We start from the raw sequence: 17,406 nt of genomic DNA, 5'->3' as shown, positions 1-17,406 counted from the left end.
TCCCTTCCTAAATATTAGGAGTTTAATTTTTGGACCAATGCCTCCTTGCTTGAGAAGCCACGCCCCAGTGTGAGCCATATGGCCAGGCAACAGAAGCTATGCATGAGACTACTAGTGAGAATTTCTTCTCAGATGGCACACCATGACTGTTCAGGAGTGATACAGCAGCCCTCTGTAACTATTTAGCAAGGAAATGAAGAGAATTCTCTAACTAGATGAAACCTTAATACATTGAGGGTGGTGGGAGATGGGATCTGACAGGCTCACTCTTACATTTAAAGCCTTAGCATCTGATGAGAGTGGTGGAGATCCCTGGCATCAATGGGAGATCTGTAATGAAAACAAGGTGAGGACCAAGAAGGAATGAATGAATGAGCAGGGAGAGTCAGACAGGGGAAAAAATGACACAGCAGCAGAACAAAAAGGAGAGACCGAGTTTGTAATTCTTTCTTCTCTGGTGGCATTTAATTTCACCTTCCTCCCCTCGCCCAATGTCAGAAATTATCAGTCAACTTCAGTAAAGTAGAAAGAGAAGGCAGCGAATTTCTTAGAAGCCACTTCACACAGACACAGAGATACCCCCAATACTATCAGTAGGCATGATCCTCCACAAGCACACACCGAGGCCAAAGGGTTTTTTGACTGACTGATTTATTGGAGGCTCTAAAATGAATTTCTAATAAAATAAACCACTCAAAATGTGCAACATGTACAGTCCTCTGTGGGGTCCCCTCTGCCACTGAATGAGTACAAGAGCAGGCCAGTGTGGGGAGAGGGAGAGGACAGTGGGCAGCAGGGAAGAAAACACCAGCTGGCTACAGGAGAGCTGGTTTCCAGCCATCTCGCCCATTTAAAAGCCCCACCAAGGAAAGGCTATGAGAGAAGGCAGGAAGGAGAGGCAAAGGGCAGGAGAGAGAAGTGAAACAAGCAGGCAATAGCTGCTGGTTCCAATAGCTCCAAAGCTTTTGTGCTGCCTGCTATCTTATTGCAGCTGCAACTCTCATCTTGCCCTGGTGTGCAACTTCCAGCCTCTCAGCAGGTACAAAGCTCCCATGGCATCCTGCTGTGTTCATGCCACCCCTAGACCCTCCTGAAAGGTCTGCATGGTGCCCATCTCTCTGCAGCATGGTACACAGAGTCTCATCCTCCCATGCAGACTGGGCCTGGCGTCCCTTGCTCCCATCAACATTCAGTCTGCCAGATCTGTTCTTCCCGCTTCTCCTCCATCTCCTTCTTCCTCAGCACATTGACTGCAACTATCCCTTCCAGCGCTGGGAAGGCAGGGGATCGTGCCTGAAAGGGAGGAAAGGGGCAACATCAGCCAAGGGAGGGATGTAGACTGGCCCTAGTCAGGGCTTCCCCCTGCCACAGAAGACAGTCCCACTACTCAAAACCACAAGGTTCCCATTTCCTCCTGGAGCCAGGGAAGGACTCCATTCCTGCTCCCTGACACATATGGCTTCCTCTGGGGAAGGCTGACTTGATGCTACCCTCTCTGATGTGTAATGGGCATCAGGAGTAGTAAATACAGGACACATTTAAGAGAGAGCAAAGAAGAATCTAGGCAATGGTTAGGCCATTAGTTGGGTTCAACGGTATGCCAGATTTTGGAATACATTTTCAGAGAGAGAATAAATAAAAGCATGAAGGTAAATGGGAAATGAGATAAGAACCAATTAAAGATAGATCTACCTTGCTACCTTGTTTTAACAAGAGGATTTCTAGACAAGGGAAAAGAGGTAGATCTGATGGCTCCTAGTAACAATAAAGCATACGGTGCAGCTTTAACAATTGATACAACTGGAAAGATAAGATTAGTAGAAGAACTGTGTGGTAGCTCTAGTCTTGACTAAGAGGAAGGGACTGGAGTAGTGCTGACAGGTTTCTGGCATGCTGTAAAGAAGTGATAAGCACAGGTCTTCAAGGATCAGGGAGGAATAACCCCATGCACCAGTACAGGTTGGGGGTTGACCTGCTGGAAAGCAGCTCTGCGGAGAAGGATCTGGGAGTCCTGGTGGACAACAAGTTAAGCATGAGCCAGCAATGTGCCCTTGTGGTCAAGAAGGCCAATGGTATCCTGGGGTGCATTAGGAAGAGTGTTGCCAGCAGGTCAAGGGAGGGGATCCTCCCCCCTCTACTCAGCCCTGGTGAGGCCACATCTGGAGTACTGTGTCCAGTTCTGGGCTCCCCAGTACAAGAGAGACATGGAACTACTGGAGAGAGTCCAGCAGAGGGCTATGAAAGTGATTAGGGGACTGGATCATAGGATCCCTCCTATGAGGAAAGGCTGAGAGAGCTGGGCCTGTTTAGCCTGGAGAAGAGAAGACTGAGAGGGGATCTTATCAATGTCTACAAATATCTGAAGGGAGGATGTCAAGAGGATGGGGTCAGACTCTTTCCAGTGGTGTCCAGCAACAGGACATGAGGCAACGGGCACAAACTGAAACACAGGAAGTTCCACCTGAATATGAGGAAAAACTTCTTTACTGTGAGTGTGACAGAGCACTGGAACAGGTTGCCCAGAGAGGTTGTGGAGTCTCCTTCTCTGGAGATATTCCAAACACGCCTGGATGCAATCCTGTGCAATGTGCTCTAGGTGACCCTGCTGGAGCAGGGGGGTTGGACTAGATGATCTCCAGAAGTCCCTTCCAACCTCAATCATTCTGTGATTCTGTGATCAGTTGTGGGACCACTCATTAATGGCACAGAAAGTGTGAAGGTGCTGAGTTCTGTACATGACACAAAGTTGAGGAGCATCATTCAGAAGAAAGAGAATGAAAATATCACCTAAGAACCAGATATTTTAGGGAATGGAATAGTAAGATGAATGACAGTGAATGAAACGCAAGAGTACCAACTGCAAGGTGGTTTGTTCAGGAGATAGAACAGGAATTCCTATTGTGTGGGTAATACCTGATCAAAGGGTATCTGTGAGCTGCCAGTGTTAATCTAATGCAAGAAAAGCAGAAGTAACCTTAGAGAATGCCAGGCAAATGTTTCCAGCAGAGAGAGAGGTGCTAATGCCTTTACACAAGGCACCTCAACTGCACGCTGGCAAAGAATGAGCCCAACAGGGAAACTGCACAGAGAAGGGTGTAAGAAACAATCAGGGGATGGAGGGCCAGTGCTGTAACAGAAAAGCTTTGCTTACTTGGCAAAGAAAAGCCAGGATGGCATATACAAATGCTTTGAGGGGGTAAATACCCTGGCTGGTTTAGAGCTGTTTCAGCTAACAGAGCTGGACACCCAGGAATTCCCTTTCCTGCTAACTGAGGGCTCACAGTTACACTCACATCAGGGTTCCTCTCCAAGTCCTTAGGCCATGAAGAGCAGTTCTGATCATCTGGTCCAACTGCCAGCCTTGTACAGTTTAGAGAATCACCCAGGGATCTCCAGAGACCCCAGACTTCTGCTTCAGCTTATCCTTTACCATCAATGCTGTTTAAGGACTGAATGACAAAGAACCCGTCACAAGTCATACTGTTGTTAACCCCAATGTTAAAAGGCCCATCTTGCTTCTATCCTGATGCTGCTTATCTTCAACTTCCACCCACTAGAATTTGCTGAGAATTTGCGTTACTGCTGTCATGTCTCTCCTCTTCATCTCATGGCAGGTTCAACAGATGGAGCTCTCTCACTAGGGCAAGTTTTCTAGACCTTTGATCATCCTGGATCCACTAACCCGGTAACTGTAGTGGTCAGCTGGAACCCTGCCACCCCCCCCCCCCCCCCCCCACTTCTGTCCTGGACAGCATTACTCTGAGTGTAATAGGGATTTTCAGTTTGGGCCCTTTGCAAGAAACTAAGTAAAAGACATCTACATCACAGCTACTCAGGAAGGGTGTCCCTTGCTGGCAAAGGAAAACACTGAAGGAAAAATATGCCATACAAGTCATTTGCAGAGAAAGAGCATGAAAACTGCAGAGAAAGAGCATGAAAACTGCAGAGAAAGAGCATGACTTATTTTCATAATTTTTTTCAGTGGCATGCTGGGGAGGGATCAGTCCTAGCTTGCTCTTCTGTGACAGTAAAGGCAAGGCAGAAGACAAGATACTGGAACAAGCTGAGTAAATGAAGGACAGTAAGATGCCAGAAGCAGGCAACTAAAGTGTGAGGACTGAGCCAGCAACAACAGACACTCATGAAGGTCAGTGTCTAGGGAGTGGTGGGTAACAACTGATACTGGTCCTGGCAGAGCTGCAAGAGATGTTTTGAAGTGTGGGGAAAGATGCCCTTACTGCTTCCCTCAGAAATTTACCCCAGAGGAATAAGGAGGAAGTTTTCCTAATCTTTTATAGAGGTGACGGCAAAGATGAGTGAGGATGCTGGAGCAGCTAAATGCCAAGAGAGAGGGGTAATGGACACTCACGTCTCCTCTCCCTCCATCTATTAGGACCGCCTGAGCAAAAGGCTGCTGCCTTGGTCTGCTTTGATGACCTGCTTTGTATCCTCCCTGCCACTGCCCAGCTAGTATTCATTTCAGAATCCAGGGTGCATCCAAGTAGAGACAGTGAGAAAGGCAGTGGGATGAGTTTTCTTCTGTGCAAAACTGAGCTTCCTTGAGAGACCCCTAAAAGATGCTTTTGGAAGGGGAAAGCTTCCAGGGAACTCAGACAAGCGATAATGTGGCTGCCCCCTTGTTCTCACATTCCCTTCTCTGGGCCAGAGACACTGACCAAACCCCACACTGTAGGATGTACTGGTTTTCCTTCTTCTTGTGTGACCTTGGCTCAAAATGGCAGTTTCTTAATAGGGACATGTTATAGGAGATGAAAGCAAGGTACAGAGCCTGGGCCATGGAAAGAATGAAGATATCAAGCATTTGAACTATTCTTTCCTCAAGAAACAGTTCATATTCCAATATGGGGCTTAGGAAATCGGGTGTTTATTGTTGTTGCTGTTGGACAACAACACTTTATTGCTTCATTGATGGTGAGGTATTTTTCTACATGGGGAAGGGATTGACCAAAGCTCAAGATTTTCTTAGAAGAAGAATTTTTTGCAAAGAAATTCATCCCGTCAAAATTCCTGGTTTTAAACATTCCTGCTTTGGAGACCTCAGCTCTTTTTCAGAATGGTCTTGAATGTTTAGGATTTGAAATCCTATTGTCTTCTGTGATAATTAGATTTAGAGGCACAGGCGTCTAAAAGTCTTTTTTGATTTTTTTTTCTTGTAGTCTGGAGAAGGGAATTGGCACCAGTGTGGCAAACTGAGCATGTAACATCAAATTACTTGAGTTAGATGGAGAAGGTCAGGTTCTAGAAAAGCTAGGTGGCAGAGATGCTGACACGAATGAATTCTAGGAAATGCAACACAACACTCCTGGAAAGGACCAGTTCAAACTCTTTGTAGAAATGCTGAAGCTTTAATGGAACAATGTCCCTCAGGGCAAGTAGTGGGGAAGCTAGTGGAAAATCTCTGCTTAGCATGGGAGAGATCTTGAAAACTTTATGTGCAAAGACAGATGGAGAGGTCTGGAAGCAAGAGGTCCTGGCACAAGCAGTGTTTTGAAGGGTCCTGGGCCTTTTAATGGAACAGGAACCTCTGTTATATCAAAGTAGCCAGATAAAGACGAAGAGAGAGGACATCTACAAAAGCTTGGAAATAACCCCTCCTCTTTAAGCATGGCTTGATCTCTGTAAGGGTAAATGAGAAATTCTTCAGGGTTGGGCTGTGATTGTCCCCTAAGGATTCTTACTCCTCCTCTGAAACCTCTGATGTGCTCCCCAGCACCACTCAAACCCTGGGGTTAGCCAGACCTGCCAATGCCCAGGATAAAACTTTCACATCATATGCATGACACCCTCAGCAGGGTGCCTGGGCCCCATTCCTCCTAGGTGTCCCAATTCATCCTCCTGCTGCCATGTCCCCAAGACACTACACAGCTGACTCTAGAAGTACCCAAAAGAGGGTCAAATAAGGGATGATGTACAGGAAAGCTGATAGAAATGGGTTGATGCATACTTACCCTTTTCTGTAGGGCCAGAGCCAGAACACAGACTGTAAGCAGGAGGAAGAGGGTGAGTGTGAGCCCAAAAGTAACCTGCCCACTGAAGATGGAGGAAGAGCTGGAGACCTGGGCACCTGTGAGGAGGAACTACAGTTAGGAAGGAGGGGAAGGTTGATTTTGTACTGGAACAAGGCTGGGATTGCACAGAGGCAAACTAGAAAAGGGTGCAAGGAATTGAGAGGAGCAAAAGGAGGAATTGATGACTGTTAAGTCAGGACAGTGATAAGATGGGATCTATATGGTCAAAAATGAGAAGGATGGGATGAGACTAAGAGAAGAGAGGGCACCAGGTAATTGAACAGGGTGAGAAGAAGGGTACAGGGGAGACAGTACCTATGATCTGCAGTCCATATTCCACTGCTCCCAGTCTGCCTTCTGGGCCATGTACACTGCATTCCCATGTGCCCATATCCTTCTGTGATACTCGGGGTATTTCCAAGGTAGGGCCTGTTGGGGATCTGTGGCCCTCTGGGTTATGGGAAGTGGCCACAGCCAGCTTGTTGTTAGTGGGAGATGAGTTGAGGTGCTTCCACTGGAAGCATTCATGTCCCCGGGGGTGTGTGACGCTACAAATGAGCAGCAAGCGAGACCCCTCAGAAACTGGTCCTTGGATGCTTGGGGTGACTGCAGCAAAGGAAAAAACTAACTTCAGGAAAAACAACAGTCCATCCCACATCTCCTCCTCCTCCCTCCTTTTTCTATGGCATCCCTCCTTCATTACCTCCTCTAATTTATTTTCTTTTTCTTCCTCAGTCCTCAAAAAAATAATCAAGTCACCCAGGAAAACCCCTCCCTTCAACACAGTCCAGTGCAATGCAATGCCCTGAGTAGGAATCTATTTTCTTGCCCTATGGTGGGAACCTATGAACAGGAGCAACCTACACTCACTGGGCTGATGTGCAGGGAGGTTTATCTGCAAGTAGCAAGGGACCCCAGAGGGACCATACACCTTCATGTCTCTCTCCTCACCTGTAACCACTGCCAAGGTCACGTCCCTGCTGATTGTCTTGCTGCCAACAGAGACAGCACAGCGGTACTGCCCTGCATCACCTGAACCCACCACAGAAAGATGAAGGGGAAAGCTTCTGCTACTCCGATTCTCAGAGAAGCCCCAGGCTTCCAAGTGTCCTCCTGCAAGGCGGCTCCAGTGGGCTTTCACTCTGTTGATCCCAAAGGCACTGGGCAGGTAGCTCAGGGTGCATGGTAGGTCAGCTGCAGAGCCAGCTGCAGCATAGACTATAGGGTTGATTGGGCCATCAAAACCTGAGTGAGAGAGAGCACAATGTGAGATGGTGAATGGAAAGAGCCCTGCAGGGAGGTGAGACAGGAGGGATGCTAGCCAGGGAGGCAGGGAAAGGGTGGGAGCTGGGAAGCTGGAGCTGCTGGGGTTAGTCAGTGGCCACACCAAAGGGAGCTACTGGGGGATGCTGGAGTGGCAATGCAGAGGCTGAACTCACCTAGAATTTGCAAGTTGTGCATGGCAGAAATGATCTCATTATCAGAGTATCTGAGCTGGCAGTGCCAGGGACCCGAGTCACTCATGGATGGCCGGAGGATGGAGAGAGCCCCATGGAAGGAGCAGAGAGTCCCAGAGGCAGGGACCAGTTGCCCATTGTGAAACCAGCGTGTCTCCACAAGGCTGGCCCGGTGACTAGAGTTACAGCTCAATAACAGTGGCTCATTTTCTACCACAAAGCCAGGAGGACTGAGGGTTACTGCAACAAAAAGAAAATGGAGGGGGAGGGCTAACATCACAGGTTGACCACCAAACCATCCCTCTGTGCCCCTACTGTCCTAGCTTTGTCCATCAGACAGCCCTCTCTCCGGAGCTCTGACAGCAGAAAAAAGGAAGCTGTGTGCATTCAGGGGGCTGCTTCTCATATGCTAACCAGCTGTGGCAAACACAGCGTCCCCACCCCACCCTTACAAACTCCCCGGTAGCAAACTCAAGGTTCTCTGTGGTCTCTTCTGAGATCCATCTTCTCCTACCTGTTACCACACCCAGCTCCACCTGGCAGTTCTGGACCTCCTTGTTGTTGTAAGCCACCTGTGCCTCATACCAGCCAGCATCCTCACTCCTGACTGGGTCGATTCGCAGGGAGAAATTGCCATTGCGTAAGGCAGTGTCCTGGACTGACACCCGGGGCCTCATGGGCAGGGCCATCTTCCGGAGGCCTGTGTACTCCACCTCCAACACCATGTGTGGCTCCTGGTGGGCACTGGGAGTGAGACAGTTGAGTGGGTATGTGCCAGAAGCAAATAAGATATTAAGGATGGGGAGAGAACTTTAGGGATCAGAAAGGAGGTAATGTGGGAAAGGAGGAAAGAAACTCAGAGAGTCTCCCACCCCCTTCGCAGTTCCCACAAAGACACAGGACCATCTTTGCCATGATGTACCTTCCCCCATGCCGCTTCCACAGCACAGATGTCTTGTCAGATAGATGTTTCCAGATGTTCTTCAGCTTTTTAGGGCTCAGGTAGCAAGGCAGCACAGCTGAACTCCCCACTCTGGCCCACACTTTCTGCTCCCTCTTTTCTTCCTCTGCTCCTCCTGGTAGGATGTTGCCAGCTATAATAAGACAGAGGACTGAGCAAAGGATGAGACTAACAAAGTAGAAGGCCATATCTGGCCACCTACAATGGGGACAGAAGGTAATGAATCACACAGATGTGTCAGGGACAAAGTAACATCCAGATACAGCTTATTGAGCTACCCTGCCCTCCCTGATATGTTCAACCCCTCTTACCATTGAAAACCAGCAGAGTGAAGGCAAGAAACAGCAACATGGACACCGGCGTCATGGTGGCATCCAGGAGAGATGAGGGGCAGTGTCTTCACACTCAGTTCAATGCTTAATCAAGTCCAAAGCTTTAAGATATGAGCAAAAATGAGGCATGGACAAACAAGATGTTAGTGTGGGTGGATGAACTGAGTGGGGCTTGCTGGGCTTGCTTGCTCTTGTGCTCTCTCTCTTTCTGATCAAAGTATTTCCCTAGATGCCCTTATATTGCAGGTGGGCAGCTAATTTCCTCACATCACTAAGTAGATGCGTCACGACCAAGAAACCAATGTAAGTCTGAGGCACGTGAAGATAGAGCTGAAGCCAGCAAGAGAGAGAGGAGGGAGGGGCCAGAGACACTGTTCTAAGCATCTTTTAGTGGAAACTCTTTGGGTGGCTGTTGTTTTTCTTACAAGTTTCGCTTCTACATAGACAGTGGAAAAACTGTAAAAGACACTTCCCAGCAAGTGCCCTTCATGTTTTTCTTTCATCTCTTACCTTTTTTGGTTTGATTTTTCCATCTCTCACAGCTTCTCTCAATTAATTGTTTCAGGGCTTTTCAGAATGTCTTGGTCTTTTTTCTGTCTTTTTTTTTTTTCTTCCTTAATTCCTCAAATATGGCTGATTTCTTGGTTTCTTCTCATTGGTCAATTCACAGAGAGCATGAAAAAAGTAATAGTAACAAGCAAGGAAAATAACAAAAAGACTCTATGGTGAACTCCAAGCAGGGCACATATGACCCATCAATCTAGAATCTAGGAGCAGTCTGGGACAGAGCTGAGTTGGTTTGGAGGGACACAGTAGGGGAAAGAGGAGTATCCAGGAAAAATGACCAGCACTGAGAAGGGAGAACTGAACACTCTGACTTTGTGAGGAGTGTGAGGAAGGAATCACCCTTCTTTTGTCGTGCTGGGGAAACCCCACCAAGCTCTTGTGCTGAGGGGGCTTGTCCTAGCTCCAGTGTAGTTGCTCAGTTTTGCATAGAGTAATACATTTCCTTTCCTGTGCTTCTTGGGGCCCCTTTTTCCTCAGAGAATCCCCACTGTTGTGGCTCACACTTTCCAGCACCCACTGGCTTTGACTCTTCCTTTGTGACTGGTGTCAGACATCTGAGCCCCTCAGCTGCACATCCTCCAAGAACTGGGCTGGGGCTTTTCCTTGAGGTGAGGGAAGGGAGGTGACTCAGTGTGGCAGCTTCTCTGTTGAAGGATCATTGCTTGCTGTCTGGTTTTCCTCAGCTGAGTGATGAAAGTGGAGAACAAAAGAGAGCAAATGGTACAACTCACTTAAGCAGTTCCCTGTTGCAGTGATCTCTCCTGTCTCTGTTTATCACATACAATTCTTCAGACTTCTGAGGATTGGCCTCAGTGTATGGGAACCTGGTGAAACTTTCTGTGCTGTGATGTCCCGGGGGGAAGGCCAGAGGACTTGCTAGTAATGGTCCTTCATGCCTTCTGTCTTACACAGCCCATGAAATTGCATGAGAGAGGAAGAGAAGAGAGAAGATGGGGGAGAACTTGTGACAATTGGCAGGAGGTGATTTTTCCTCCTGTTCAAGAAAAACAATTTGTGGTGCCCAGTCCAAGCTGAAAGCATAAACTTCTCTTTCCCCTGAGTCATCAATGCAAGAATGGTGTGAGTGTGCGGGTGAAGATGAGAAAGAGAAGGGAGATTGAACCAAAGTGGAGAGGTATGTAGGACTCCACAGCCAGTTACCATCTGTTCCACCTCTTCCCCTGACCCCACCCTATGGAGGCACAAAGTTCTTGGGTCTCCTCCTCAAACCCTCCCTGCTTTTCACTCTCATCTCTTAGCCTCAGTTTCCCGGCACTATTTCCATCTAGTCCCTGAAACCACCCTTAACTGAATCCATGCTCATGCTCTAGGAAATGCTTCTTTCTTGCATGAATCAGCAAAGGATAAAGATATATTCTTATCCTGCTGCTGTTTCCCCCAAAAGGCACCATCACAAGGGACTGGTGGAGAGCATAAGAAAGCAGCAAGAGCTGTCTGGCACTGGGGGATGTTTTGGACTGAGGGGTTATTATGCTGAGTGAGCATGTTGTGAAATGAAGGTTCTGGAGGCACTGTTTTACTCAGCACCAGGCTATCTTTAGCAAAGACACCTGTGACGTTTCTCCCTAACGACCCATTTTAAATGCTGACTCCATTGAATGGCATTTTCGTCATCTCCCAGAACAGGACCCTGCCACAGAAATAACAGTGACTGGAGCAAGATCAGCACAGGGGCACCTTCTCAGAACGGTGTGCATGGACCCCTTTGGGCTTGAATAGCAAAGGGGCTGACTGGAAAGAGTATGCTACTATGGTAGACTTATGGGGAATGGGAAGCAGGCTAGGACTGGAATAGGCCAGGGATTGAGTACAGAAGCCCAGATCACTAAATATTCCTCTATGTTAGGCATTAACTAGCTTCTGCCAGGTTCCAGGTTTGTCCGCAGCAGTCACTTTATGGGCAACCTTAATACATTGTTTTTGTTGTCTTTCTTGGCATGCTGCATTGGCGCAAACTCCACTTACCAAGAAAAAAAAGGAACAGAAAATACTATTTTGCAGTATCATTGAGTTAGTCCTGCTGAAGGAACTTTCCGTTGCATTTCCAGATTTCTGTTGTACCATGTTTTTCTCTGAGTGATTCCACTTTCATGGTTTGGCCCTTGCAATGTCATGTCTGAAGATAGTCAGAATTTTCTGCTTTGTGCTGACTTTTTGAGGTGCTCTATAATCCATTTGCAGACTGTAATGGACCTGAAAAATTGCAGTGTGACTTGAAGACCAGGTTGGCAGCTGTACCTCTTGAGATCAGCTGGTCAGAGCATATGTAAGATAGAGTGTTCCCTAAATGGAGCTCATTTGAAAATGTCCTGATCATTGTTTGCCCAAAGCTAAAGCAAATATAATGAGCCAAAATAAGCTACTTACTAATAAGAGATAACTAATAACATTGTGCCAAGGGACTGTAAACAGAGAATTTCATTTTCTATATGAAATTTCTCAGTCTCCATAAGTCCAGAACGAGGTACCAAGCTTGCTTCCTTTTTCATAGGAGGAAATAGTTGCTCTGGAGTTCTGTCCCTCTGTGATGCCTGGAATCAGCATAGTGTCTTCTCAGGGCTTGGGTAGCTTGTGTTTGAGAGAGTGGTCTTCGAGAAGGGACCAGGCAGGTAGGTGGAAATGTGTTACAGAGCTGAGCAATACCAAACAGCTCTGTCCAAAAATGTCCAGGACCCATTTTTCTGAGGTGACAGATAACAAAAACAGATGAGGAGAAGAGGGTTAGCAAAGAGAAAGTTCATATCTCCCAGTAGTTCTGGATGAAAAGAAATGTAGCTCTGCAGAAGTACTGCCAGAGGAAGAAGAATAGCTGGCTAACTGACATTTGTTGGGAGGCTCTACACTTTTGAAAGTCCTCTTTAGGAGGACTTGCTGAAGGGGCAGTGCCTGGGCCACCATAGGTCTCTGATATGGAGCCAAGGAGAGTCTAGAGGTGGTCTTCTTCCCAGAATCCCATGGGAACACCCTCAGGAAAGCATAGCTTCTCATGGGAGGAGTCATTGGACAAATTCGCAGCCTCATGCTTTACAGTGCTAAAAGGAAAGTGACCTCTGTGTGACAGACCTCCACAGATAGTTGCATATCCCAGAAGAAGCCTGAATTAGAGAGCCATAAATAGCAGTGTTGGGTGCTGACTGAAACTGTGGGCTGAAAGGCCAGTGATTTCTTCGCTGAAGAGAATTTGCAGCATTCATAGACATGGTGGAGAATGCTGCAATCATATTTGGCAGCTAGCACCTTGTATCTGGCCAGCATTATCTGTAGATAAGTGTATATGTCTTCTTGCAAAAGGCCTTCAGGTTCTTCTCCTGAAGAGAGATAGGATGATGCTGAATCCTCTTTGGACATCCACAACTACTTGTGGGGATAGTGGTGTGCATCAGTATCCTTGGCCAGTGTCTAGTTAAGAAATGTATTTGATTCTGCAAGATGTGGTTTTGCAACACAGAGGGTGACAGGGATCAACTACAAAATCCATCTATCCAGCAAGCTAGGTCACATTTTGACTCAATTCTTATTTGCAGAGTTCGTGCCACGCATTTTAGCGTGAAGAATATGCTACAGTCTCCCAAATGTCCCAAGGCTGCACTGGGGTTTCTCAAGAGCGAAGAGGTATCCAGGAGCCTAATGCATACAAGGGATGGGAGAAGCATCAGGGGAAAGTTCTCTGTTATGGTGACCCTGACATTGAGGTGAACGAGTCAGTTCTTTGAACGAATGTGCATGAGTATGTGACCATGCAGCACTGTCTGCTGCTTGACTGGGGGATAAGGAGAGGGAGGAGAGGGCAGGGGAGAACATATTGCCTGAGTGAGGGTTTGAGGGAAAACTGGCCTCTTATACCTGTGGGAATGCCCTGCAGTCCCCCCACAGCATCTGTGACAGAAGTTATGTTTGTCTTTTCTGGGTTCAGTCATCCTAAAAGATTCCCTTGACTCAGACATGGGCTGAAAGAAGCTGAGGAGCACTCTGATAGAAGCTGAACCTAGATCTGAAAGCAAAATTCCCAAAATGTGGTCTGTTCTTTCAGGGAGAGAAAGGATCCTACCGTCTTCAGGGTCCCTGGGCCCAGGAAGGCAAGAAACTCCAGTGCTGGCAGTGGAGCTGGACAACAGAAGTGTGCTTGATGTTGGGGTAGTGCAGAAAATGCATGAGCCCTCACAGAAGTGGCCAGCAAATAAGTCCTCTGAAAGAGCCATCAGTGCCAGGACTGGGGGTAGGAGTGGAGTCAGGACAGGCTGGGAGGATGATGCTAACAGGACAGTCTTAACATGGAGTGAAGTCAGGGCACACAGATTTCCCAACAGATTGCACACAAGCCCCTTCTTAGATGTAGCTTCTTTGGTTTGCCAGTCTCTCCAGTTTCACAGGGAGACTACATGGCAAGCTTCCCTGAGAGCTGTTTTGGGCTGGCGGATCTCTAGAGCAGCTGTGTTACCCACAGACATGGGTCATGTCTGCTAGTGTAAGAACTTCCAGCAGCTGACCTGAGGAAATATTGATGCTCTCTTGGGTGCCAATAGAGAGATAGGCTGATCCAGAAATGCCAGGCTCAGGTCCACATTGTTCCAGTTACTCTCAACTGACAAGAGAGAAAGTATTCCCCCAAGGAAAAACTGCTAGAGAAGGGAGTGCCAAAATGTCATTCTTTCTGCTCATGAGGCTTAAATTCTCTCTATGTCTTACTCTTGGCAATAGCATGGATCTGTCTGATGCAGAAGAGGCACCTTGAACATATATGTTGGGGGATGAGCACTGCACAGGGCACAGAAGAGGTCTGGCTCTAGGCTGACGCACATGTGCCCTGAGGAACCATGAAAAAGTAGATTTGGTCCATGTGCTGTGTTTCCAAGATGCATCATGGCAGAAGAACATGACCCCTTACTTTATGGTGCATGGGAGCTCTAGAAGCTACAGGCAAATACTTATTAATAGTGAGAATGCTTTTTCTTTCTTAGTGGGAAGGCGAGGTATAAAAAAGAAGGGGGGGACTAAAGGGGCATGTGATGCTATTAGAACTGGTTTGGAGAAGAATACAATCCCTAGGAAGGTTCATGTGGAGGAGAGCACAGCAAGGAAGGGGAGAGCAGTGCTCCTGAATACTGCTAAGGAGAATAAAGTGATCTGATCTGGTGATCCACAATCAGTTTGCTTTGATCAAAATATGCTAGGGAAAGAGATGGTGCATTTTTAAACTGAAAGGACTAATTGTAAATCAAAATGGATTTATTTCTTTATGATTTACTTTTCAGCTGGGTCAATTCTCTGATGCAACTCATCAGTGCTGTCAGAAGAGAGGTGGCAGGAGAAATGAAAGGGAAGGCGGGATCGCCCCTTTCTGCAACACTATGGGTTTATACTGGATTAACATGGCTGTATGACACAGACTACAATTCAGAGTGTGGTGGCAGCTGAGCTGGTTTTTCACTTTCTTCTCCTTTTGGCACCTAAGATGGGAGGTATCAGCTTGTATCACTTTGTAAGAGCTTCTACTGCTACACAAAAAACAACTGAAAAATCAAATAAACCCATTTGTTAGTCACAGAATCACAGAAAGATGTAGGAAGGGACCTATGGAGGTCTCTGCTCCAGTCCTCAGCTCCCAGCAGGGCTGACTCCAGAGCTAAATTAGGTTGCTCAGAGCCTTGGCCAGGTGAATCCTGAACATCTCCAAGGATGGAGATTCCCAGCCTCACTGGATACCTGTTCCAGTGTTGAAACACCGTCCAAGGAGAGTTTTTTCCTTATGTCCAATAGGAATTTCCTTTGTTGCAAGCTATCCTTGCTTTATCTCTTGTCCCTTCTCTGTGCCCCTCTGAGAAGAGTCTGGTTCTGTCTTCTCTCTAGCCCCGTTTAGGTAGTAGCAGGCAGCAATTAGATCCCTCTCTTCCCTTCTCATCTTTAGGTTGAACAAACATCCCTTGTCATATGTCGAGTGTTCTAGCCCCACAACCCTCCTAATGCCCTTTGCCAAACTTGCTCCTATTTGCCAACATCTCACAGCATTCCAGATGTGGCCTTTCATGTGCCATGAAGATGGCATTAATCACTGCTGGCTATGTTCTTGCTAATAAAGCCCAGTATACTCTTGGCCTTCATCACTGCAAAGACACATTGATGGCTCTGAGGTAACCTCATTCTCATCACGCAGGAAGATGATTGGCTGTCATTATGGCACATACAACAGTTTTTGTTGGTATAAGGGCTGACTTTTACCTGCCCTTGAAGGAGGTTTGGACTGACCAAAGAGGCTGGAACTAAATGTCTGTGTAAAGGGGCTTTAAATTTCACAAGAAGAGGCGGGACCGGTCATGTCACAATGAGGGCTGGGAGACATCTAGGTTCTCAAGATATAGCTCCAACAAACTATATACTAGGAAGGTCTGACAAGACTTGGTCACTGGGGTGCAATTAAGGCCATGTGGGGAAAGTGTGTTTTTAAGTTCAGGGGTTTTTGGTTATTTATCATTTGTAATTATCATTCATCATTTTTCCTGGTCCTCAGACGTCTCTGTAGATGCCAGCTCCTGTGCTCCAGGTGATCAGACCATGCTGAATAACTTTCATTTCACTTTAACAGGGTTCTCTGCCAGCTTTTTTTTTTTTCAGAAAACTAGAAAAGACCAGAGGCCCTCTCTAGCTGAACAGGTTGTGTGAGAATATAAGCTAAAGCAGCTAATGTTTTTGTGTCCTGTGTAAATACTTTAGACCTTTTGCTGATGAGATGAAAACATCCTAGAAATTCAGACTCTGTGAACCTCCAGTGCTAGGCTGCCACATGATTTGTTTAACATCCAACTGCTTTCTGATGTCCATGGCTGTCTTATATTGCCAGAATCTAGTTAGGAAGGCTTCACAGCTCTGTAGGCATGACTGTCTCTGGGAAGAAACCGCCTCCTGAGACCCTTGGTAAAATCATGCTTAGTATTAAAACATAAGGTTATATGTCAAGGAACAAAGTATGAGGATCACACTTCCAGAACAGGATACAGCATCCTAGGAAAAAAGACACCAGAAAGGGAGGTAACATGATCCAGAGATGTGCAAAAGGGGATCTCAAAGAGCGAATACTGCTAAGGAGAATAAAGTGATCCGATCTGGTGATCCACAATCAGTTTGCTTTGATCAAAATATGCTAGGGAAGGAGATGGTGCATTTTTAAACTGAAAGGACTAATTGTAAATCAAAATGGATTTATTTCTTTATCCATATTGTGTTACCTCTGTTTACAGCACAAGTTACTGGAACATGTCCATGATTTAAAAAAGATGTGAAAAAATGGAAAAGGATTTAGAAGAGTGCTACAAAAACACTGACTTTGGGCATGGAGATCTTGCACAGAACTTAAAGAGTTTGATTTATTTTACCTAATTCAAAAGAAGCAGTGATGAACTCACATGGCAAGTGAAAGTGAAATTCATTTCAGATGTCATATAGACAGTAGAATTATCACCAGAGGATGTTGTGGAGGCCAGGATTATACATGGGTTCAAACAGGGATTAAGTAATTTGTGGAGGATCAATTCCTCTCTGGCTTTTAAATATGATGGCCTGGATATGACTGCCAACTCAGGATGTCCCTTAACTCTTGTTTACAGAAAGCTACTATACATGCCTTGTCTCTCATTTCCTTTCCTTAGGGATCTTATATTGGCCAGGAGTGTAACAGAACATTAAGTTCAAGAGGCAATTGGTCTGATCCAGTATAACCAACCATTTTTTATTTTCTTATGTTCACAATGTATCTTTGATATCTTCTCCCCATGAGGAGAAGATGTGAAATAGTGGCAGGTTCCCTACTCCAGCAAAGGAGTGTAACACCCACCAGGGTCTGGAAGTTAAAGCCAATGTCTGACTGGAAATGAGATGCATGTTTTAATAGTAAGGCTTTTCATCATGGGAAGCACTCGTGGTGGGCTCTTCACCACTTGCAGATTGTTGATGTGAAAAATGGTTGATGGCATCCTCTTGCTGAGCCCTAGGATATTCAGCTCTCTGCAGGAATGAGTAAGACAAGTTAGTTGATCAGCATGATGAGA

At 46.5% G+C, this 17,406-nt stretch overlaps 1 protein-coding gene across 3 annotated transcripts; it reads right to left on the bottom strand.

Moving 5' to 3' along the window:
- Positions 1–659: 659 nt before the first annotated feature.
- LAG3 (lymphocyte activating 3) lies at positions 660–8,969 on the bottom strand. 3 transcript variants are annotated; one of them, XR_003257602.1, is made up of 9 exons: positions 8,759–8,969; positions 8,409–8,598; positions 8,001–8,230; positions 7,469–7,726; positions 6,981–7,274; positions 6,345–6,635; positions 5,970–6,085; positions 3,294–3,449; positions 1,221–1,293 (listed from the first exon to the last, which is right to left on the bottom strand). XR_003257602.1 is itself a non-coding variant. In XM_026090246.1 (8 exons), exons 1-8 carry the CDS (start codon positions 8,811–8,813, stop codon positions 1,183–1,185), a joined length of 1,545 nt encoding a protein of 514 aa, XP_025946031.1. In that variant the 5' UTR covers positions 8,814–8,969; the 3' UTR covers positions 660–1,182. The 3 variants fall into 3 exon arrangements, 2 of the variants coding, with proteins under 2 accessions (XP_025946031.1, XP_025946032.1); XM_026090246.1 differs by lacking the exon at positions 3,294–3,449 and having other exon boundaries at positions 660–1,293; XM_026090247.1 differs by lacking the exon at positions 3,294–3,449 and having other exon boundaries at positions 660–1,293; positions 8,409–8,580.
- Positions 8,970–17,406: the final 8,437 nt, after the last annotated feature.

This window comes from Apteryx rowi, unplaced genomic scaffold (genome assembly GCF_003343035.1).
Source record: "Apteryx rowi isolate R43461 unplaced genomic scaffold, aptRow1 scaffold_853, whole genome shotgun sequence".
In the NCBI taxonomy this organism is placed as follows: Eukaryota; Metazoa; Chordata; class Aves; order Apterygiformes; family Apterygidae; genus Apteryx; species Apteryx rowi.
Note: the sequence above shows the minus strand (reverse complement) of the source record. Positions and strands in the feature narration are given on the sequence as shown.